The sequence below is a fragment of the Ochotona princeps genome, chromosome 4 (assembly GCF_030435755.1).
Source record: "Ochotona princeps isolate mOchPri1 chromosome 4, mOchPri1.hap1, whole genome shotgun sequence".
Lineage (NCBI taxonomy): Eukaryota > Metazoa > Chordata > Mammalia > Lagomorpha > Ochotonidae > Ochotona > Ochotona princeps.
In genome coordinates this window covers 26,887,875-26,911,825 of record NC_080835.1, presented here as the reverse complement: position 1 = coordinate 26,911,825, position 23,951 = coordinate 26,887,875, and the positions used below count along the sequence as shown (strand labels likewise).

Genomic DNA, 23,951 nt, shown 5'->3' with positions numbered 1-23,951 from the left:
TACTCACCTAATGCTTTAATTTTTTTTTTAAAGATTTTTATTATTATTATTGGAAAGCCGGATATACAGAGAGGAGGAGAGACAGAGAGGAAGATCTTCCCTCCGATGATGCACTCCCCAGGTGAGCCGCAACGGCCGGAGCTGCACCAATCCTAAGCCAGGAGCTGTGTGCTTCTTCCAGGTCTCCCACGAGGGTGCAGGATTCCAAGGCTTTGGGCCGTCCTCAACTGCTTTCCCAGGCCACAAGCAGGGAGCTGGATGGGAAGTGGAGCTGCCGGGATTAGAACTGGAGCCCATATGGGATCCCGGGGCTTTCAAGGCGAGGACTTTAGCCGCTAGGCCACGCCGCCGGGCCCAATGCTTTAATTTTTAATATTTAATGTTTATCATGTGCCAGATACTGTTAAAGGGTTCCTGTACAATAAAATAAAACTTTGCTCAAAGGGCTTTTTATTCCCATGGGTTTTTTTTAATCTATTTAGGTATTTATTTGAAAGGCAGAGAGACAAAGAGAAATAGATAAAAATCTGTTGGTTGGTTCACTCCCTAAATGTATGTAACAGCAGAGGCTCAGTCATGCCTAAACCAAGGGCCAGGACCTCCTTCCTGGTCTCCCACCTGAGGCAGGGGCTGGAGTACTGCTGTTAATGTGCTGTTCCCAAGGCACAAGAACAGGGAGCTGAGTCAGAAGTGAGGTAACAAGGATGTGAAGAATTTTTCCAACACATGATTTGTTATTGCAAGGGATAGGCTAGTTCACTACATGACACCCACCATCAAAGGGCATATTTGGAAAAAACAAAAACAAACAAAAACCCATAAAAACTTTTAAGGTAAACTACAGCTTCAGATTCTGAAAATACCAATTATAAAATAATGCTAATTTAAGAAGTAAAACTGGGCCCTGGCACAATGTCTCAATGCTAAATTCTCACATTGCAAGCGCTGAGATCCCATATGGTTGCTGATTTATGTCTTGGCTGCTCCACTATCCTTCCAGCTCCCCGCTTGTGGCATGGGAAAGCAGTAGAGGATGGCCCAAAGCCTTGGGATCCTGCACCTGGTGTGGGGAGACCAAGAAGAAGCTCCTGACCTTAGCTTCAGATCGGCTCAGCTCCTGCTGCAGTCATTTGGAGTGAACCAGCAATGGAAGATCTGTCTCAGTGAATCTGACCTGCCTTTCCAAAAGAACTAAAACTGACGCAAGGACTAAAGAATAGAGCAAAATATTTAGCCTAGTAATTCCAACACCTGCATTCCACACTGGCATGCCTGGGTTAAATTCCAGCTCCCCACCAAGGCAGACACTGCCAGGGCAGAAACGGGCAGAGACAGCTCAAGTAACCGAGTCCCCGCAACTCTTGAGGCAGATTGGTTTCTCAGCTGGGCTTCAGTTCTCCCTACCTGCCCAAGCTATGAACATATGGGGAGTGGACCAGAAGATGCAAAGGCTCTGTCTCTCAAAATAAATAATTTTGCTTTGCAAAGTCAAGGGTATCTTCTGGAGCTCAAGACCTACTTGTTAAAAATTCACCTGTCAGATTAGGTAATGCTTACCAAATTATGAGTAGAAATAACGGGAAAATTGAGAAGATCTGACCAAGCAAAATCACAGCCAAACAGATAAAATCCCTCTTTAGTAAACAGGTCATCCCATGTGCCTTTATTGCTTTCTCAACCGTGCCAGTGCAGCAGAATACTAACCTGGGAGCAGGGGTCAAGCAAAACTTCACTTCACTTTGACTAAACCTGAATGGCTAGGAACAACTGTGCCTGTCAGTATTCCAAACCCTTTCTGGTGCCACAGAAACCCTCTGCTAAGAAAGTCCTTCCTCAAAATGATGTATTAATATATATAGTATAAACAGATTTCCAAAGAAATGTAATTTTACCGAATAGCATTATCAAAGTATTTCCAAAAACCACATTTTATGGTGATACATACTTACCAAACAACAAGATCTACAGTCAGTTCAGCAGCATTAACAATATTCTGAACAGTTAAGTCAAAGTCACAGCTGCTGCTTGCTAATACTACTACTGCAGTTACTAGACACCAGTAATAAAAGAACATGTTCAGTCACAGTTGGGTTAAACTATTCTTCCTCTATCCAATATGAAAACTCAAAAGCCCACATACACATACAAGCAGCATCATCAAAACTATCAGCAATACATCTAAGTATTTTCCAGGGGCAAAAGTGGTACTTATGTTCATAAAGCAATCCTTACAGGCAGTTCTCAACCAATTAACAATGAAAGCCATTCAACTTACTGAGAATACCCTGATAGTTATAGCCACATGGGTTCCTCCATGTGGGGCATAATGGAATTTCCTAGTATCCACAAGAGACTGGGAGCTCTTAGGAATGGAACTGTTATTTCCTGAGCTTACTGACAGAGGAAACACAGGTCATTGTAAGAAAATTTTAGACAGTGGGCACTGTGGCACAGTACGTTAAGCTGCTGATTGAATCCTTCCACCCCCCATACAGTAAGTGCCTGGCCAATGTCTGGGTTACACTGCCCTTTTGACCCAGTTCCCTGATCATGTGGCTCAGGGGAAAGATCACATGGAAAAAAGAGGATTTTTTTTTTAAGATTTTTTTATTATTATTAGAAAGCCGATATACAGAGAGGAGGAGAGACAGAGAGGAAGATCTTCCGTCCGATGTTTCACTCCCCAAGTGAGCCGCAACGGCCGGTGTGCGCCGATCCGATGCCAGGAACCTGGAACCTCTTCCGGTCTCCCACACGGGTGCAGTGTCCCAAAGCTTTCGGCCGTCCTCAACTGCTTTCCCAGGCCACAAGCAGAGAGCTGGATGGGAAGTGGAGCTGCCGGGATTAGAACCGGCGCTCATATGGGATTCCCTGCGCGTTCAAGGCAAGGACTCTAGCCGCTAGGCCATGCCGCCGGGCCCCAGAGGATATTTTTTTTCCCACTACCTTGATTGCTACCACTTGTGTGCCCTAGAAGGAGTCCTTGGGACCTGGTTTCAGGCTGGCCTAACCTAGCCTATTGCATCTGAACAGTGAAACAAAAGATGGAAAACACTCACTCTGCCTTTCAAATAAAGAGAGACATCTTCAAGAAAGGACCTTTGTCGGGTAGGAATTCAGCACAGCAGTGAAGACACCCAAAGCCTATGTGAGAAGGCCTGGTTCAATTGCCTGGCCCAGGTTCCTCCTAATGTGCACCCTGGAAACAAGCAGGAGAGTTGAAGTACTTGGTTTCCTGTCACTCAAGTGGGACAGGGACACCCAAATGGGGTGGAGTTCAGTCTGGCCCAACTCTGGCTTTTGAAAGTAATTATGCAGCAAACCAGCAGAAGGAAGACCCCTCCATCTCTCTCTGCCTTTCAAATAAAATGAAAACAAACTTATTTTTTAAAAATTAACAAAGTGTCACAAAGACAGACACAGAGCACACAGAAATATTTTGCATCATCTGGTTCACACCTCAGGGGACCCAATAGCAAAAGCAGAGACAGGCAGAGCAGCCAGGAGCCTGGAATTCTATGTGGGTGCCCAATGTGGCTGGCAGGGACCAAGCACTTAGGTGATCTTTCACTGCTTTCTAAGGCACAGTAGCAGAGAGCGGGATGGAAGTGGAGCAACCAGCACTGGAACCTGCACAGCATGGGATGCTGGGGGACACGAGTAGCAGCTCAACCCACTACACCACGACACTGGCCCAAATGGTGCTGGCCTGTCCTGCAATGCCAAATCCCCATATTGGATCCAGTTTGAGTACGTGACATTTCACTTCCAACCCAACCCTCAGTTAATAGCCTGGAACGGCAGCAGAAGATGGTCTAAGTATTTGGAGCCACTGCCTCCCGCATGGGAGATCTGGGAAAAGCTCCTGGCTCTGGTTTGTCCCAACCCTGGCTGTTGTAGCATTTAGAGTGCAGACCAGCAGACAGAAGGTCTCTGCCTCATCCCCTCTCTAGCTCTTCCAAATATATAAATAAATAAATAAATAAATAAATAAATAAATAAATATAAAGGTACTACAATTAACGCCGATATTTTATAAAATAACATTATGTGCAAATATGCACTGGCCACCTGCAACGGCCTGAGATTATAATTCTCTTTAGACAAAGCAAAAGAACAACTGTCCCACTCCAGTATATTTCAACACATTGTGGTCAAGAAACGATCAAAGGCTGGCATGTACTGCAGAAGAACAGGCTGGCAGTTCCAACACTAAGTGTCCCATACTGAAGCTCTTATTTTGGTCCTAGGCTTCTGGTCACTCCCTGCTCATATGCCTGGAAAAGCAGCAGAAGATGGCTCAAGTACTTGGCTGGGCCTGGCTCAAGCTCAACCCCATCCATCACAGTTGGTTGGCGACTGAATCAACAGATGAAGATCTTTGTTTCTCCTTTTATCAGTTTGCCTCTCTCTCATGCATGTACTTTTTTAAAAAGAGATTTTATTCATTTCCACTGGGAAGACAGGTACACACAGAGAAGAAGAGACAGGGAGAAAGATCACTCCCCATGTAGCCACAGTAGCCGGCGCTGGACCAATCCAAAGCCAGCAGCCAGGAGCTTCTTCCTCCAGGTCTCCCAAACTATGTTCAGGGTCCCAAGGCTTTGGGCCATCCTTTGCTGCTTTCCCAGGCTGTAAGCAGGGAGCAGGAAGGGAAGTGGGGCAGTCAGGACGTGAACTGGCACCCATATGGGCATGTGCAAGGTGAGGATTTAGCCACTAGGCTACTGCTCTGGGCCCCCAAATCAATCTCTTTTTGAAAAAAGGATATACCAGGACCCAGCCTGGTAGCCTATTGGCTAAAGTCCTCGCCTTGCATGTGCCAGAATCCCATATGGGCATTAATTTGTATCCCAGCTCCCCAATTCTGGCCTGGGAAAGCAGTTAAGGACAGCCCAAAAATTTGGGACCCTGCTCCCATATGGGAGACCAAGGTCCTGCCTGGATCCTGGCTTTGGATCAGCTCAGCTCCAGGCATTGCAGCTGCCTGGGGAGTTAATCAGTGGACAGAAGATCTTCCTCTCTCTCCTTCTCTCTGTACATCTGACTTTGTAAGAAAAACAAATAAATCTTTAATAATAATAATAATAAAGATCAAGTCAGGGTCTAGTGCCGTGGCCTAGCGGCTAAAGTCCTCACCTTGAATGCACGGGGATCCTATATGGGCTCCAGTTCTAATCCCGGCATCCCTGCTTCCCATCCAGCTCTCTGCTAGAGGCCTGGGAGAGCAGTTGAGGACGGCCCAAAGCCTTGGAATCCTGCACCCGCGTGGGAGACCTGGAAGAAGCACACAGCTCCTGGCTTAGGATTGGTGCAGCTCCGGCCGTTGCGGCTCACCTGGGGAGTGAACCAGCAGATGGAAGATCTTCCTCTGTTTCTCTTCCTCTCTCTATATGACTTTGCAATAAAAATAAATAAATCTTAAAAAAAAATAGGGGAAAGGGAGCTAAACAATTTGGTACGTCAGTTCACACATCTCTTATTGGAAGTCCTGGCTTTAATCTCCACTCCAATTATGCTGCCTTTGGAGGTAGCGGTAGCAGCTCGAGGAGTTGAATTCTTCTCACATGTGAAACACCAGACTAAGCTTTGGCTTGGACCTGGCCTAACCCTGGCTAAAGGGGGCAACTGAGGAGTAAACCAACATGATCTCTGCTTTCCAAATAAAATAAATGAAGTAACTTAAGAATAAATCAGGGAGGGAGGAAGCCCTATGTCTGCAAAATTTTAAAATGGAAAATGAGAAATAAATTAAAAAGAAAGAATAAATCACGGCTGGTTCCATGGAATAGTAATTCCATGCAGGGCACTGGTTCTGGTCCCAGCTATTCCACTTCCAAGCCAGCTCTCTCCTAACTGCCTAGAAAAGCAGCAGAAGATGGCCCAAGTCCTTGAACCCCGTACCCATGTGGGAAACCCAAAAGCCACTCCAGGCTCCTGACTTCAGACTGGTCCAACTCCAGCCACTGCAACCACCTGGGGAGTGAACCAGCAGACGGAAGATCTCTCTGCCTTTCAAATAAAAATAAATTTTTAAATAATGCAATATGAGGGATGGGAAGGAAAGATTATTACAAAACAATTTTGTTAGGAAGAGATAAAATAACTGGAATTAAGGAATGCCCTGTCCAATGGAAATAGTATTATTTCTGAGGCTCCTTCCCTTTCCCCAAGGCCTCCACACATTGCCCTGACTGCAAGCAGCGTGGCAATGTGGTCACCTTTGAACCACTTGTACACACTGGCAGTTACCCAACCAAATCACCCACGGGTCAACACCGCGGGGGTCCCATCCAGCTCTGCCAGTCTGGGGCTGTCCTGCTCTCAGCACCCAACACTGACAAATACAGAATATATATTTTTCATACTTTATCTTTCCAAATCCATTTTTCACTTAAAGAAAACAGATTCACAGCCCTGAACTTCACTTTTTGTTAAAAACTACCGAAATTTCTTACTTCTAAAAAACTGTTTTTATTTCAAAGGCAGAGTTACAGCGAGAGAAACAGAGATCTTCCATCTGCTCACTCCCTAAACAGCCCCAAAGGTCAGCCAATCTGAAGCCAGGAGCTTCTTCTAGGCCTCCCGCGGGGAAACAAAGGCACAAGAACTTGGGCCAACCTCTGCTGCTTTTCCAGGCACATTAGTACAGAAATGGACTGCTGGACTGGAAGTGGTGGACTCAAAGTGGTGCCTGTATGGGGAGACAGCATTGCAGACGGAGGCTTAACTTACCATGCCACAGCATGGGCCTCTAATTGCTCTTCTTTGTATTTTATTAACTCATTTTGGTTTTCAGAATGAAAATAACTTTCTCCCCATGTTACCGCAACGGCCAGAGCTGAGCCAATCCAAAGCCAGAAACCAGGAGCTTCTTCTGGGTCTCCCACATGGGCGCAGGGTCCCAAAGCTTAGGACGGTCCTTGACTGCTTTCCCAGGCCTCAAGCAGGGAGCTGGATGGGAAGCGGAGCTGCCGGGACTAGAACAGACAGTCATATGGGATCCGGTGTGTGCAAGGACCAAGGACTTTAGCTGCTAGGCTACTGCGCCGGACTCAGAATGAAAATAGCTATTCTGATATTTTAAGCATTCCCAATTCTAGAATAAGCTACATACTGTCTATATGAATGAAATATTCCAAAAGAGTGTATTAAATAAAATTTCAGGAGCTTAAAGGTTTACATTATATTTCTCTCCATCTCCTTATTCAACCAAGTTAAAAACCATCAACTCTTACACACAAAACATTCAACAGTGTTCATTACTTATGTACCTGGTGTATATTTAAAAAAACTTACACTACATGTAGCCTACACGCCAACTTAATCCATTCATTCACCAAATATCAGTAGTGTCAAAATAGTGGTTTCTAGGTTTTTAAGGCACAAAGCTGAATAAAGTAATTTCTTCCAAGCAAGCAGCTCAAAACCTTAATGGAGGTACTATAGCCTATTAAATACTGCTGGGAGAGTGCAGAAGGGTAAATGGGATGAAGAAAGAATGAGATCAAAGGCTGAACCAGGCAAAAAAAAAAAAAAATATATATATATATATATATATATACATACATACACACACACACATATATATATATACACACACACACATATATATATATATACACACACACACATATATATACACACATACACAAAAGAAAAACACAGCCAGGGGCCTGGGCAGTGGCTCAACTGGCTGATCCTCCACCTGCGGCGGCCTGCATCCCCTATCAATCTCCTGGGTCCTCCACTTCCCGGTCAGCTCCCTGCTTTTGGCAGTGGTGGATGGCCCAAAGCCTTGGAACCCTGCACCCGCATGGGAGCTCTGAAGGGGATCCTGTCTTCTGGCTTTCTATCTACTAAACTCCAGCCACTTTGGCTACCGGGGGAGTGAACCAGCATATGAAAGATCTTTCTCTGTCTCCTCTCCACAAATCTTTGTTTCTCTTCTCTTTGCTTCTGCCACAACACACACAACACAGCCATAATTTTTTAAAATTTTCTTTTTATTGGAAAGGCCAATCTACAGAGAGGAGACATAAAGATTCTTGTCTGATGATTCATTCCCCAAGTGGCCACAATGGCTGGAGCTGAGCTGATCTTCTTCCAGGTCTCCCACACAGATACAGGATCCCAAGGGTCTGGGACCATAAGCAGGGAGCTGGAAGGGAAGTAGAGCAGCCTGGCTATGAACCAGGGCCCACATGGGATCCTGGCAGATGCAAAGAGAGGACTTTAGCCATTAGGCTACTGCACCAGGCCCAGAGCCATAATTCTACCAAGAGAGAGAGAGAGAGAGAGAATGTTTGCTGTGGTTGGGAAAGTATCAGCAGTCTCATCACCATTAAACTAACATAAGCACTAAACAAAGGAGCGTCAACATCCCTGAATGCTAATCAAACGCTTTCAACAACGCTCAGTGCACATTGAACTTCCTTATGTCTGTGTGTGTGTGAGTTAGAGTTAAAATGTTTTCGCAGTTATTTCTCTTGCTTACAACCACTTTCTTCTTTCAGAAGACACTAGTACCAAGAGAAAAACAGCCATCCACTGTTTGGTAACAAATTTAATATATCACCAGGTTTATCCTACCTGTGTGAGCTTTATGCTAAAGAAATCTACACTTAGCATGCTGTAGGATTTGCTCTACCCCAGCCCTTGGCATCACTCCAAGGGAAATCCTGACTCAGGGTACTTTTCATTTTGTGATTAGCCTTCAGTTTTTCATCTTTTTCTCATCACTTCAAATCACCTTAAGCACTCTTTTCCTCCAAATGTTCACTGATGTGTTTTATACATCAAGCAAAGTAAGTGTATATTTTAAATGTCACTCTTCAAGGTTTCATTTCATCATTGCTTCACTTGAGTAACACAATATTCTGGATCAGCTCCAAACGCAAGTGAAGAGGAAACACCATCAACTGAAGATTTACAACATACTTCTATCATTCTCTTTTTCTTGCATGTTTGAAAAGCATCACTAAAAAGTTACGGAAACGGCTCCTTGTCTGCAGTTTGATATCAAAAGATATCTTCTAGGGACATCATAGTGGAGTAGCAGGAAGACGTAGTTTGTATCACTGGCATTACACACGGACACCAGTTCAAGTCCCAGCTGTTCCACTTCCAGTCCAGCTCCCCATTAATGCACCTGGGAAAATGCTGGAGAGTGGTCCGATTCCTTGGGCTCCTGCACGCATGAGGCAGACACTGATCAAAGCTCTGTCTCTCCTTTTCAAATGAATAAATGAATCAATAAATCTTTGTTTTGTAAAATGTCTTTCAGGGGCTAATGTGAAAGCATAGCAAGTGAAGCTGCCTCCTGAAAAGCCACATGCCCTATTAGACACAACGGTCTGCTCTACTCCTGGTCCAGCCCCCTGCTACTGTGCTTAGAAAGGCTGCATTCTTGCCACCCGTGTGACAGACTCGGATGCAGTTCCAGGTTCCAGGCTCCTGGATTCCATCTGGAGAAGAGGAGTGAACCCCCACATAGATCACTATTTCCCCTTCTCTGTATAACTGCCTTTTACATACATAAAACCTTCATTTAAAAACCCAGTAACTTAAAATAATTATGGGGGCTGAACTGTGGTTTATTAGATTAAGCCACAGCCTATAATGTTGGCATCACATATGGGTAAGAGTTCAAATCCTGGATGTTTCACTTCCAATCCAGTTCCCTGCTAAAGTGCCTAGGAAGGTCGCAAAAGGTGGGTCACCTTGTGTCTACCCCCCACGTGGGAGCCCTGGATGAGGCTCCGAGCTCCTGCCCCAGCCTCAGCTGCAGCAGTCACTTGGCAAGTAATCAGCAGATAAGAGCAGCCTCCAGCTCTGTGTTTCAGAGAAAATAAGTAAACTTTTACAAAGTTATACTTTATACAAAACCTACCCACTAAAAGAATAAAAGAGAAACTGCCAATCACTTGAACTGCCTTTTAAATTGAAGGGAAAAAAAGGTAAAGCAGATCTAGGAGAAACCCCTGACTCCTGGGTTCAGTTTGGCCCAGCCCAGGCCACTGAGCCACCTGGGGAGTGAACCAACAGATGTAACATCTCTCTCTCCTCCTTTCTGTAATTCTGCTTTCAAATAGAAATAAATCTTTTGGGCCCGGGGGCGTGGCCTAGCGGCTAAAGTCCTCACCCTGAATGCCCCGGGGTCCCATATGGCACAGGTTCTAATCCCGGCAGCTCCACTTCCCATCCAGCTCCCTGCTTGTGGCCTGGGAAAGCAGTCCAAAGATTTGGGACACTGCACCCCGCGTGGGAGACCTGGAAGAGGTTCCTGGTTCCCGGCTTCGGATTGGCATAGCACCGGCACGTTGCGGCTCACTTGGGGAGTGAACCATCAGACAGAAGATCTTCCTCTCTGTCTCTCCTCCTCTCTGTATATCTGACTTTGTAATAAAAATAAATACTTTTCTTTTACAAAGGTTGAAATAAAATGGTCTTCCTTTATAAAGTATAAGTCATAAGTAAAGATAGAACAGATTTTTTAAGGTTCTTTTTTTTTATATGAAAGGCAGACTTACAGAGGGAGAAATGCGGGGAGGAAGGAGAGAAATTCACTCAAGAGGTCTGCCACAGCCCAAGCCAAGTGAATCTGCAGCCAGGAGCTTTCTATTGTCTCCCAGGCAGGTGCGGGACCTTCTGCTGCTTTCCCAGGACAAAAGCAGGGAGCGGAATTGGAAATGCAGCAGCCAGGACACGAGTTGTTGCCTGTATGGCACACCAATGCTTACCACTCTGGCTCTAGAGTTTTTTCCAAAAAAACACAATTTACCAACTCCACTATAATAAACAACTTAAGGATTGTCAATTGATAGTAAGGTAACTCAACTGATAGTAGGTGAAAGAGTATCAAAGAGCAAAATATCCATTTACAGATTACCAACCACAAAGAGGAAAGACTACACAGTGAGGAGACCCAGCAGTCCTCACCCTCATCAAGGGAAAACTGAACCATCACTCAAAGAAATGCCCAGCCAGAAGTGCCTTTTGATGCAACAAGCAAGGTATTCTGTCTGAAAATATTAAGTAGCCTGGATACCTTCAAAGCTCTATGAATCTAAGAATTAAGAAAAGCCAAATGACACACACCACCACTGACAACAAAACAAAGCCAAAGAAAAAGACATCCAGAAATGATAAATTCTACAAACTGTCCTAGACTCTTTAGCAGATGTTATCCCAGGAGAAGCAGAGGAAACAGGGCTACTCAACAAGCAACAACCAAATGATTCAATTTGTGAACCTAGATTCTATTCCTGGGACAACTGGGGCAATCTGAATATGAATGAGCCAGATTTAGGAATTCTTAAGAATTGAAATTCCAACTTACTTTCCAATAAACCTGAGTGCAGGTAACAGGATAGGGCCAACCTGCTGCAGCAGGTAAATCACTGTGGGCTGCTGATCCAGCATCCTAATCCACCTGGGGAGGCAGCACAGGATGGCTGGGTGACTCACTGCACCCAAGTGGAAGACCAGGAGCTCTTGACTTGCACCTGACTGAGCCCTGGCTGCTGCTGTCACCTATCAGCAGAGAGAAAGCTTCTCTTCTTCTGTGTTCACTCTGCCTTTCAATTAAAGAAAAAAAAAAACCCTGCCCCCAAAAAGCACTACCCTTGTAAAATATTCAAGGGGCCAAAACAGTGGCATAGCATGCAAATCCTCCGCTTGCTAGTGCCAGCATTCCATTTGGACACAGGTTCCTGTCCTGGCTGATCCATTTCCCATCTTGTGGACTGGGAGAGCAGAGGAGGATGGGCCAAAGCCTTGGGAGCCTGCACCCACATGGGAGACCTGGAAGAAGCTCCTGGCTTCATTACAGCCACTTGGGGAGTGAACCAGCGGACACAAGAGCTCTCTCTCTGTAAAATCTGCCTTTCCAATAAAAACGCATCTTTTTTGGGCCCGGGGGCGAGGCCTAGCGGCTAAGGTCCTTACCCTGAATGCCCCGGGATCCCATATGGGCGCCGGTTCTAATCCCGGCAGCTCCGCTTCCCATCCAGCTCCCTGCTTGTGGCCTGGGAAAGCAGTTGAGGATGGCCCAAAGATTTGGGACACTGCACCCCGCGTGGGAGACCTGGAAGAGGTTCCAGGTTCCCGGCTTCGGATCGGCGCAGCAACGGTCGTTGCGGTCACTTGGGGAGTGATCCCTCGGACGGAAGATCTTCCTCTCTGTCTCTCCTCCTCTGTATATCTGACTTTATAATAAAAATAAATAAATCTTTTAAAAAAAGCATGTTATTTAAAAAAAAAAACCACATCTTTTTTTAAATTACAAGATCATGGCAACATTTCTTATTTCACAATTTTAGAGAAATTTAAGAATTAGTGAATTTTGGATCCTCTGAACACTACCACTCCATTTTCAGATGACAAAATACTAGCTCGTGAAAATCTTGACTAAAATACAGTTTGAATATAATATTGTTTGCATTCTTGTCCCTTGTAAACGCTACCAACACTTCCTGACGTTAGACCTGAAGCCAACACAAACCAAGCCAAATGCTCTCTTCATCCTGCAGCTCGGTCACAGCCAAGCCATTCGCTGGGAAGGCCCCTCTTCTGCCTCATCTCTGCTGACCTCCAACAACAGTTTCCATGTTCCAAGCTGAGAAACAAACCTCCAAGTGCGTTCGCTGCTACGGGAATAGGAGACCCTGAAGGCCAGCGAGCCTCCATTTTAAGAGTGTATTTATCTAAGCATACCAGGACGTAAATCAAAAATCAAATTTAATGACTTCCCCCACAAAATGTTTGTTGTTTCGATCAGAAGGGTGTAATACTATCGCACAAAAGGCAACAGAAACATGACAGTTCTCCTAAAAGCCTGAAACGTCACTCCTCTCTACTAGTAAAAACAGATGCTTCTGTACACGGTGACAGAAACAGACGTCTTGTTTTCCTTTTGCTTGTAGCAGGACTAGCGAGAAGGAAACGTGGCTAGAGGCGAGAGGGGGCAGGCGGCGAGGCAGCCTCCCAATCCCTCAGACCCCAGGCACGGCCAGCGGCGTCCTGCGCTCTCCAAAGTCTCTATTTCTGCACTTTAGGTTGGTCTCTTAATTCCTTCTCAAACTAGCTGGATACAGGGCGGCGCTGGGAATGTCCAGTGTTTCGAAAACGACACAAACACGTTTAAATCATCCATCCCTAAGCCCCCAAATAGCAAAACGGTATCGAAGGCAAGCGACCCATCCCGCGTGTCCCTGTACATCTAAGCAGGACGAGACATCCTCTCGGCTATTGTCTGCACCAAACGCTGCTTCGTGCTAACGCCTCAGAACCACAGCTCAACAAGCTCCGTCAGATGCTGCTGCACATGCCCCCTCGCCTCCTGGCCCGCGTGCCCCGGCTTCGCGAGGCGCTGCCCCGCTTCCCTGCCTCGGCCGAGCAGAGCTGGGGCGCTCGGACCCCCGGACGTGGAGAGAAGCGGTCGCCACGAGGCCCCACCGCTCTCCTTCCTCACCTGTTCCGCGGCGGCGTCACCAGACATGGCCTCAGCTGACGAGGACGCAGGAATCAGGCAGCGACACGAAGCTACAAAGGAAAACTTGTACTAAAAACCACCCCCAAACCAGTAAAGTTACCCCGGGCCCCGAGGAGCCAGTCCGCCAGCAGGAATCGCCACCGCCCACTCAGATATGAATTAAAATGGCTGCGCCCCTGCCGGCCGAGAAGGTGGGGGTGTGGCTTCGGCATTAACTTCCGGGGCCAAAGGGTGGAGCTAAAATTGTAACTCGCCGGTTATCCTGGGCACGCAGGCGCAGACATCCCAGGGCTGGGGGCGTGGCCTTGTGCATTCGCTGACGTCATGTCCCTGGCTTGGGAAAGACTGGTCCTGAACTGGCTCAAACCGGCTGGGAGGCGGGAATCTAGCTTGGCGGATCCTGGCGCCGTGTTTGCTCCGGTTCCTCCGGAGAGCTCAGCCGGTCGGCTCAGTTCAGGGAAAGCAGTCGTCTGAGCCAGCTGGGGCCGAGCGTCTGAGGACCTCGCCAGCTTCCCTGCGGGCCTCGCCCGATGCTCTTTGCTTGTCCAGGCGGCGGGAGGAACAGACCCGAGCCCGTGTTGGTTTCCACTGACCGTCTACTTTCGTGCAGAAAGCGTTCGGTGTCTGAGGCCGGAGTTTTCCTCCACCTTGTCTGCACAGTGGGGTTACAGGCTAGCCCCGATCGCGGAGCACCCTGCTCTCCAGAGGCGTCCAGGGGAGTTTAACTGCTCAGAGCCTGTTTCCTCGTCTGCACATGGGAATAGTAATAGCAACTTAAGTCAGTTGGTACGTAAAACATTTGAAACAGAAACTCGCAGGCCTCATTCAAGGATCCTTTGGACTCCTGCTACCAGCTCTGTGTTCTCTGCCCCAGGCGGCAGGTTGCTACCGACACGGGCAAAGAAAGCAGAATAAGGGTTCCTATTATATCAAAACCTATGAGAAATGGGTTTAAGATTCGGAGACCCCTCCTCTCCCTGCCTGGGCCAGGCTCAGACCGGTTTAGCCGGCCAATACTGACTGAACAGTGCTGCAGCTCACTATTCACACGTTACATTATACTACATTGGCAAGTTAAGTGTACCACGCGTGGCAGCTGCCGTGGCAGGAAACAGAATCTTTCAAATGTGTTTGCAGGGCCAGGCCTGTGGCTCAGCAGGTAAGCTACTCTTGGGAGGCTGACCTCCCTTGTGAGTCAGGGGCTCTCACATGGGTGGCAGGAACCCAAATAAGTCAGCTTCTGCTGCTTTGCCGAGAACATTAGCAGGAGGCTGAGTCAAGTGGTGCAGCTGGGATTCGAACCAAGGCCCCATACAGGATGCAACCACTGGCTTCACTTGCAGCACAACTCCCGCCCATCCGTTGGTTTCCAGCCTTGTCGTTGGCATGCTTTAGATGTAATTTTCTTTTTTAAGTTTGAGAGCGTGAGGAGTTTGATGTGCTAGTAGGCAGATAGGCGAGGTCCCTGGAATGAAGGGACAGAGGCCCTGAAAGAGTGGACACAAGGTTTCTCCCCGGAGGCTGCTTCAGCAAGACAGAATGACTGATCCCAGCCCTCCGAGGAATTTCTAGTTTTATCATACAATTGTTAAAGTGAGATTCCTAATCCCGTCCGTCCGCTGTTGATCATGAGCAGGCTAGACAGGATGATAATTCCGGGGCTCGAGGGGTTTTGTCTCTGCCCTGTGATGGCTAGCTGTTACTCTGCTCCCCCAGATTGTGCTGAAAAAGCTTAAAAGTGGTGGCTTTCTCTGGGCACTCCTCCCTGGGAGCTCCACTCCTGATTGCTGAAGCCAGGGGTTTCTTGTTTTCAATAAATTGCCTAACCCTACATCTCTCCCGTAACAATAGCACTTCATCAAAAATGGAATCATTGTAGGAGGGCATTGTGACCCTAGAAGGTCAGTGAGCACAGGAGTACAGTTGGTTGGATAATATTTGGAGGAGAATAAGCAAATGGCTACCTTTTGTATACCTTATTGGATATCATTTGCAAAAGAACAGTTGAGTGGAGAGTATGTATATGAGAACACCTGGTGGAATATACAAGACAAAAGAGTTCCAAACAAAAGCATTGATGGTTTTGTTGATGAGCTCAATACTTCCTCCCTTATCCTGTATGGCCCTCAGTGTATAAAGTTTGATGCCACTAATAAACTACGGCTTTGGCCATCAGTCAGGGTCCACGCGTGTTATTATCGGCTCCGTGCACCAAGTCCATCGCTGCGGGACAGCGACAGAATTATAAATTAAGCTTATTTTGGATCTAATTTTTAAAAAATGGGAGGGGGCGGGCTGCACAATGGCTCAACTGGCTAATCCTCACCTTGCAAGCATTGGGATCACATATGAGCACCAGTTTGGGTCCCGGCTACTCTAGTTCCCATCCAGCTTCCTTGGAAAGCAGCAGAAGATGGCCCAAAGAAAGCCTTGGTACTCTGTACCCACATGGAAGACCTGGAAGAAAGTCCTGACTCCTGGCTTTGGATAGGCAAGGGTCTGACCATTGTGACCATTTGGAGAGTGAACCAACAGATGGAAGATCTTTCTTTCCTTCCCTCTCTAAATCTGCGTTTCCAATAAAAATAAATAGATCTTTTGAAAAAAAAAAAAAAAAGATGGTTGTTATTTGAGAGACAGAGAAAAAGAGGTTTCTACCTGCTGGTATACTCCCCAGATGCCCACAAGAACCTGAGTTGAGCTAGAATGAAGCCAGAAGCCAGGCAGTCACTCCAAGTCCCCTGCGTGGATGGCAAGACCCAACCGACAGAGTCACCTCTGCCCCCTGGCGTCTGCATCATCAGGAGCCTGGAATGGGAGCTGGAGCCAAGACTCAACCCCGAATCTCGGACTATATACAAGGATGTCCTAAACTGCATCTTAATCTTTAGAGAAATCTGTATTCTTACTCTCCCAACATACTTCCATTCATTCAGTATCGATACCCATTTTTAGAAGTTTACAATTGGGCCCAGAACAACGGCTCAATGGCTAAATCCTCGCCTTGCAAGTACCTGGATCCCTTGTAGGCAAGATTGTGTCCCAGCTGGGCCCGGCGGCGTGGCCTAGCGGCTAAAGTCCTCGCCTTGAATGCCCCGGGATCCCATATGGGCGCCGGTTCTAATCCTGGCAGCTCCATTTCCCATCCAGCTCCCTGCTTGTGGCCTGGGAAAGCAGTCGAGGACGGCCCAATGCATTGGGACACTGCACCCGTGTGGGAGACCCGGAAGAGGTTCCTGGTTCCCGGCATCGGATCGGCGCGCACCGACCCGTTGCGGCTCACTTGGGGAGTGAATCATTGGACGGAAGATCTTCCTCTCTGTCTCTCCTCCTCTCTGTATATCTAAAAAAAAATCTAAAAAAAAAAAAACGATTGTGTCCCAGCTGCTCCGCTTCCCATCCAGCTCCCTGTTTGTGGCCTGGGAAAGCAGTAGAGGCTGGCGCAAAGCCTTGGGATCCTGCATCCGCATGGGAGACCCAGAAGAAGCTCCTGGCTCTTGGCATTGGATCAGCTCAGCTCTGGCCATTGCAGCCATTTGCGGAATGCCCCAGTGGATGGAAGATCTTTCTCTCTGTTCCTCCTTTTCTCTGTAAATCTGCCTTTACAATAAATAAATATTTAAAAATCTAGCAAGGAGCTAGATCAAAAATGGAGCAGCTAGGACACAAGGACACAAACCAGTATCCACATGGGATGTTAATCACTATATGAAAGGTTAGCCTACTAAGCCACTGTGCTGGCCCCAACAAATAAGTAAAAAACAAAACAAAATGAAAAAAAAACATGCTTCACATAGTGAATGAATTTTTATTGGATTTACTGACAATATTTTAGGTTCACAGACTTTATATAAAATTGTTTTTTCAAAAATAAATAAATAAATTATTTCCCAACAAACTACCAGAAAGAGTGTGCATTCTCTTACAAGTCAAATGAAAAATTCTTATCAAGGAAAAAGAAGTGATTGTCTCAACTATTATTGCTAAATTAAATAGGAGAGGGCTCGGCAGCGTGGCCTAGTGGCTAAGGTCCTCGCCTTGATCCCATATGGCCGCTGGTTCTAATCCTGGCAGCTCCACTTCCTCTCTGTCTCTCCTCCTCCCAGTATATCTGACTTTGTAATAAAAATAAAATAAATCTTTAAAAAAAAAAAATAAAAAAAAATAAATTAAATAGGAGAGAGAACAGATCATTGGGTTTAGTAAGAGGTTCGTTGGTGACCTTGACCCCAGCAGCTTCACAGGAATGGTAAGGGTAAATCCATAGTGGGTTAGGTTTAAGAAAGAATAGGAAGCTAGTACTGTGGCAGAGCAAGCTAAACCTCTGTGTGGGAGACCTGGAAGAAGCTCCTGGTTCCTGGCTTCAAACTGGCCCACCTCTGGCTGTTGTGACTGGGGACTGAACTAGCAGATGGAGGACCTCTGTTTCTCATTTTTTCTCTGTAACCATGCCTTTTTTTTTTTTTTTTTAAGATTTATTCAGTTGATTACAAAGTCAGATATACAGAGAGGGAGGAGGAGAGACAGAGGAAGATCCTCCGTCCGATGATTCACTCCCCAAGTGAGCCGCAGCGGCCGGTGCTATGCCAGTCCGAAGCCAGGAACCAGGAACCTCTTCCAGGTCTCCCACATGGGTGCAGGGTACCAAAGCATTGGGCCATCCTCAACTGCTTTCCCAGGCCACAAGCAGGGAGCTGGATGGGAAGTGGAGCTTCCGGCGCCCATATGGGACCCCGGGCGTTCAAGGCGAGGACTTTAGCCAATAGGCCACGCCGCCGGGCCCAACCATGCCTCTCGAATAAAACTTTTTAATATATATATATATATATAATTTATTATTATTATTCTTTTGAGGACAGAAAAGTTTATTTACGAAAGGGCCAGGTGAGCAGAGAAGGAAGAGGGAAGGAAAAAGCACCTCTGGAGGAAAAGGCAGGGAGGTGGGGTGCCTCTTGAAAGGGGAGGAAGAGAGAGACACCAGTTAAAAAACATCGTCTAAGGGACCGGCGGCGTGGCCTAGCGGCTAAAGTCCTTGCCTTGAAAGCCCCGGGATCCCATATGGGTGCCGGTTCTAATCCCGGCAGCTCCACTTCCCATCCAGCTCCCTGCTTGTGGCCTGGGAAAGCAGTCGAGGACGGCCCAAAGCTTTGGTACTCTGCACCCGCGTGGGAGGCCCGGAGGAGGTTACTGGTTCCCAGCATCGGATCGGATTGGCACGCACCGGCCCGTTACGGCTCACTTGGGGAGTGAATCATCGGACGGAGGATCTTCCTCTCTGTCTCTCCTCCTCTCTGTATATCTGACTTTGTAATAAACTGAATAAGTCTTTAAAAAAAAAAAACATCTTTTAAAAAAAGAGTAAGAGAGGGATTAGAGAGGAAGTCTTTTAGGCTATGTAATATGTTTTGTTAAATGATCGCTATAGTCAAGCAAGTTAACATCTTTCATAATTGTTTTTTTTCTATTTCTTTTTCTCTCTCTTTTTTCTCTTTCCTTCTTCTTTCTTTCTGATTGATGAGCACCTAAAAATCTACTCTGGGGCCCAGAGCAGTAGCGTGGTGACTAAGATCCTCACCTTGTACCTGCCAGGATCCCATATGGATGCCAGTTCTTTTTTTTTTTTTTTTTTTTAATTTTTTTAAAATTATTTATTATTTAACTTCATTAATTACATTGTATTATGTGACACAGTTACATAGATACTAATCCCAGCTGCTCCACGTCCCTTCCAGCTTCATGCCTGTGGCCTGGGAGAGCAGTTGAGGATGGCTCAAAGCCTTGGGACTCAGCATCTGCGTAGGAGACCCAGAAGAGGCTCCTGGCTCCTGGCTTTGGTTTGGCTCAACTCCAGCCACTGTGGCCATTGTGGCCACTTGGGGAGTGAATCAGCAGATGGAAGACCTTCCTCTCTTTTTCCTCCTCTCTGTATATCTGACTTTCCAATAAAAAAAAAGATTCTTAAAAAAAAAAAAGGCTTGGGTCATCTTCTGCTGCTTTCCCAGGTACATTAGCAGGGAACTGGATCAAAAGTGGAACAGCTAGAATTCAATTCAGTACCCATATGGGATGCTGGCACTGTAGGTAGAGGCTTAAGGTGCTACACCCTGGCACCAGTGCCCAACTCTTACAATAAATAAATGTATAAATAAATGTTTTAAAAGAAAGTGTAAGTGTGGAAAAAATGGGCTGAGTTGAAATGAATAAGAATCAAGAGAAAAACTAATAAGAGAAAATACTGGGGCCGAGGTTGTGGCAAAGCAGTGTAAGCCACAGCTCCACAATACCAGCATCCCATTTTGAAGCGATCTTAGATGGCATATTGCAGGAATTTCCAAACATAGCTTAACAAAAGCCTCACTTGCTTGTCATCTCAGTAGACCCTAATAAAAAACAATTGGGGCTGTGAACACTCGTTGTTTTTGAGAAATGGAGACAGAAGTCTCCCATCTACTGGTCCATTCCTCAAAAGCCCACGAGTCAGGAACTTCTCTCAGGCCACCCATCTGGATGACAGAGGCCCAAGCCTCCCAGGGTGCTCAATAGTGAGAAACTAGAATTGGGGTGTGGTGGAGGGAGAGGTGCCAACTTAGACACTACAACACAGGACGCAGGTGTCCCATGTGGAAGCTTACCCTGCTGAACCACAGTGACTTCGCCACTGATATTTTTAAGTATGTTGTTTCTGTTCCTTTAAAAATATGCTCTTTAGGATCTGGTGCTGTGGCCTAGCAGCTAAAGTCCTCGTCTTCAACGTGCTAGGATCCCATATGGGTGCCGATTCTAAACCCAGCAGCTCCACTTCCCATCCAGCTCCCTGCTTGCAGCCTGGGGAAAGCAGTCGAGGACAGCCCAAAGCCTTGGGATCCTGCACCTGCGTGGGAGACCCTGAAGAGCTCCTGGCTCCTCGCTTTGGATCGGCTCAGCTCCAGCCACTGCAGCCACTTAGGGAGTGAATTATTGGATGGAAGATCTTCCTCTCTGTCTGTTCACCTCTCTGTATATCTGACTTTGCAATAAAAACGAATCTTTTAAAAAAATATGCTCTTGGCCTGGTGGCGTGTCCTAGCGGCTAAAGTCCTCACCTTGAAAGCCCCGGGATCCCATATGGACGCCGGTTCTAATCCCGGCAGCTCCACTTCCCATCCAGCTCCCTGCTTGTGGCCTGGGAAAGCAGTTGAGGACGGCCCAATGCATTGGGACACTGCACCCGCGTGGGAGACTTGGAGGAAGAGGTTCCAGGTTCCCGGCTTCGGATCGGCATAGCACCGGCCCGTTGCGGCTCACTTGGGGAGTGAGACATCAGACGGAAGATCTTCCTCTCTGTCTCTCCTCTTCTGTATATATCTGGCTGTGATAAAATGAATAAATCTTTAAAAAGAATGCTCTTTATGGGGACAGCATGGCATAGTGGCTAAAGCCATCACCTCCAATGCCTTAGCCCATGTAAGTGCCAGTTCAACAGCAGAAGATGGCCCAGGTGCTTGGAGCCCTTCTACCCATGTGGGAGACCCAGAAGAATCTCCTGGTTCCTGGACTCAGTCTCTCTCAGCCCTGACTGATACAGCCATCTGGGGAGTGAACTAGCAGATGGAAGACTTCTCTACATCTCATTCTCTCCCCCACTGTAACTCTGACTTTCAAACAAATAAATAGAACATCTTCAGAAAGCTATGTATTCTGGGCCCAGTGTGACACTCTGTTGGTTACTCTTTCAACCCCGAGTGCTGAAATCCCATATGGGTGCAATTTCATGTCCTGGCTGCTCCACTGTCTATTCAGCTCCCTGGCCTAAGGCCTGTGAACCAAAGCTTCTGGCTTTGGATTGGTTCAGCCCTGGCCAGTGTGGCCACTGGGGAAGTGAATCAGCGGATGGAGGATCTTTCTCTCTGTCTCCTTTTCTCTGTAAATCTACCTTTCCAACGAAAAAAGATAAATCTTTTCTGAGAAAAAAAGAAAAGCTATGCATCCTAGCAACCTTAGTTGGTATCTTTTAGAGTTATCTCTCATTGTATCAATTATGAAATTAGGGTCAAATTTATTTGTTTATTTGAGACACACAAAGTGCAAATCCATCTGCTGACTCATTCCCCAAAGGCCCACAGGTGGTCAGGGCCAGGCCATCATGAAAATGGGAGGTGGGAACTCAAAGCAGATGGCCTCATGGGTAGCAGGAACCCAGAATCTTGAGCCTTCCCTGCTTCCTTCCATGTGTGCCTCCGCAGGAAGCTGGGGTCAGGAGCTGGGCCTGGGTATCTTGGGCAGGCCCTCTGACAGGGCACGTGGGCATCCTCACTGTGCTCGCATCTCCTAGACTGAATGTCTATCCCCATGTCAAACATTTTTCACGAGCCATCTTTTACCCTACATTTTATCCTACATTTGTCCTTTTATTTTAAGCCAGTAATTTTGCAGAAGTCAAAGTTACGTTGGCAAGGTGTGTTGAGTTCTAGAAGAAATTTATAAATGACATGGATTCGTTGTTCCTATGCTTACTCCTAAATTGTGCCATTGCCTCATAGGTCACAACTGCATATATCTGTATGTGTGTGTGTGTGTGTGTGTGAGAGCCAACATCACTCATAAAAACATAGCACATATACTGCATCCTATTTCTTCCTAGGAATTTCGCCGTTTGCAGTGTCTCCACTAATCCAGCAGGGGGCAGACGAACACACTTTCCACCTAGTGATAAAAACAAAATTGGGAAAATTGATTTCCCACTGCAAATCAAGTGGAAATATTAGAAAGAACTTACTGTTTAAGTAGATTTTCCATATGGATTAGGAACTTATCACTTATATGGAAATCTAATTAGAAAAGTAAATGGCAATTGCTAAATTGCTAAACAATCATTGTACTTAGGCACTCTGAAAAACTTACATTCCATATGACCCGGCATGCTAAGCACTTACATGTGTATGTGCTTGCTTTGAAATCCAGTTTTGTTCCTTTGTGTGAAATCTGAACAAAACCAATGAGGCATCTTTCATAATAAAGCAAACATCTGTTAACCAACTTTTTTTTTTTAAAGATTTATTTATTTTATTACAGAGTCAGATATACAGAGAGGAGGAGAGACAGAGAGGAAGATCCTCCATCCGATGATTCACTCCCCAAGTAACCACAATGGCTAGATCCGCGCTGATCCGAAGCCAGGAGCCAGGAGCCTCTTCCAAGTCTCCCATACGGGTGCAGGTTCCCAAGGTTTTGGGCCATCCTCGACTGCTTTCCCAGGCCACAAGCAGGGAGCTGGATGGGAAGTGGAGCTGCCGGGATTAGAACCGGCGCCCATATGGGATCCCGGGGCTTTCAAGGCGAGGACTTTAGCCGCTAGGCCACGCCACCGGGCCCTGTTAACCAAGTTTTTAACATTTTAAAAACTTCTGTGGAAACTTCCACAAATTATTTCTAATTTAAAGTCTGTGTCATAGTTAAAAGTGATCACTGTGTGTATTTTGTTAAAAGTATTAATTTATTTGATCATCAGAGTGAGAAAGAAAGACGGAGGGAGAGAGAGATCTTTCATTCATTTGTTCACTGCCTAAATGCCCTGAAAGTCAAGGCTGGACCAGGCTGAAGTTAAGTGCCAAATCACCATACAAGTATCCCAGACTGGAACTTGATTATCTGTGCCCTTGGGCCCGGTGCAATAGCGTAGCAGTTAAGGTCCTTGCGTTGAACCTGCTGGGATCCCATATGGGCACTGGTTCTAATCCTGGCGGCCTAGCTTCCCATCCAGCTCCCTGCCTGTGGCCTGGGAATGCACTTGAGGCCGGCCCAAATCTTTGGAACCCTACACCTACCTGTGTGGGAGATCTGGAGGAGGCTCCTGGCTTCAGATTGGCTCAGATCCAACAGTTGTAGCCGTTTGGGGAGTGAACCATTGGACGGAAGATCTTCCTCTCTGTCTCTCCTCTTCTCTGTATATCTGACTTTCCAAAAAAAGAAGAAGAAGAAGAAGAAGAAGAAGAAGAAGAATATCTTGTGCCCTTATCTGTTGCTTCCCTGGAACATTGTCAGGGAACTGGGTCAGAGTGGACTAGTGGCACATGCAGGCAGCCCAGGCATCGGCTTAACACACTGCTCCAAAGTGTGCTTAACTTGATGTAACACATGCATCAATTGTGTCCCAAATCCTTCCCTTCATGGCTATAGCTTTCTGATGTTTCTGTCTATTTTTTTTATGTGAGGATACTTCAAAAAGTTCATGAAACGTGGAAGTATAAGATTTAAGTTCCAGTCCAAATTTCTTGCAATCTGTACGTTTTCATTCTTTATTTTACAGAAGTAGCTAATAGGTACATGACTTCGACTATGTGAGGTCAAATACTTCATTTTTTTAAAAGATTTTTTTTTCTTTTTATTGCAAAGCCAGATATACAGAGAGGAGGAGAGACAGAGAGGAAGAGCCTCCATCCGATGATTCACTCCCCAAGTAACCACAATGGCTAGATCT

The 23,951-nt window shown here is 46.4% G+C and overlaps 1 protein-coding gene across 1 annotated transcript in view; it reads right to left on the bottom strand.

Annotated features, from left to right (window-relative positions):
* CSTF3 (cleavage stimulation factor subunit 3) overlaps positions 1-13,707 on the bottom strand; it is a 73,473-nt gene extending 59,766 nt beyond the window's left edge. The window contains exon 1 of the mRNA XM_004585421.3: positions 13,475-13,707. Coding sequence (XP_004585478.2) covers positions 13,475-13,501 — 27 coding nt within the window. The 5' untranslated portion in view covers positions 13,502-13,707. The remainder of the gene's footprint in view (positions 1-13,474) is intronic.
* Between the last annotated feature and the right edge of the window lie 10,244 nt (positions 13,708-23,951).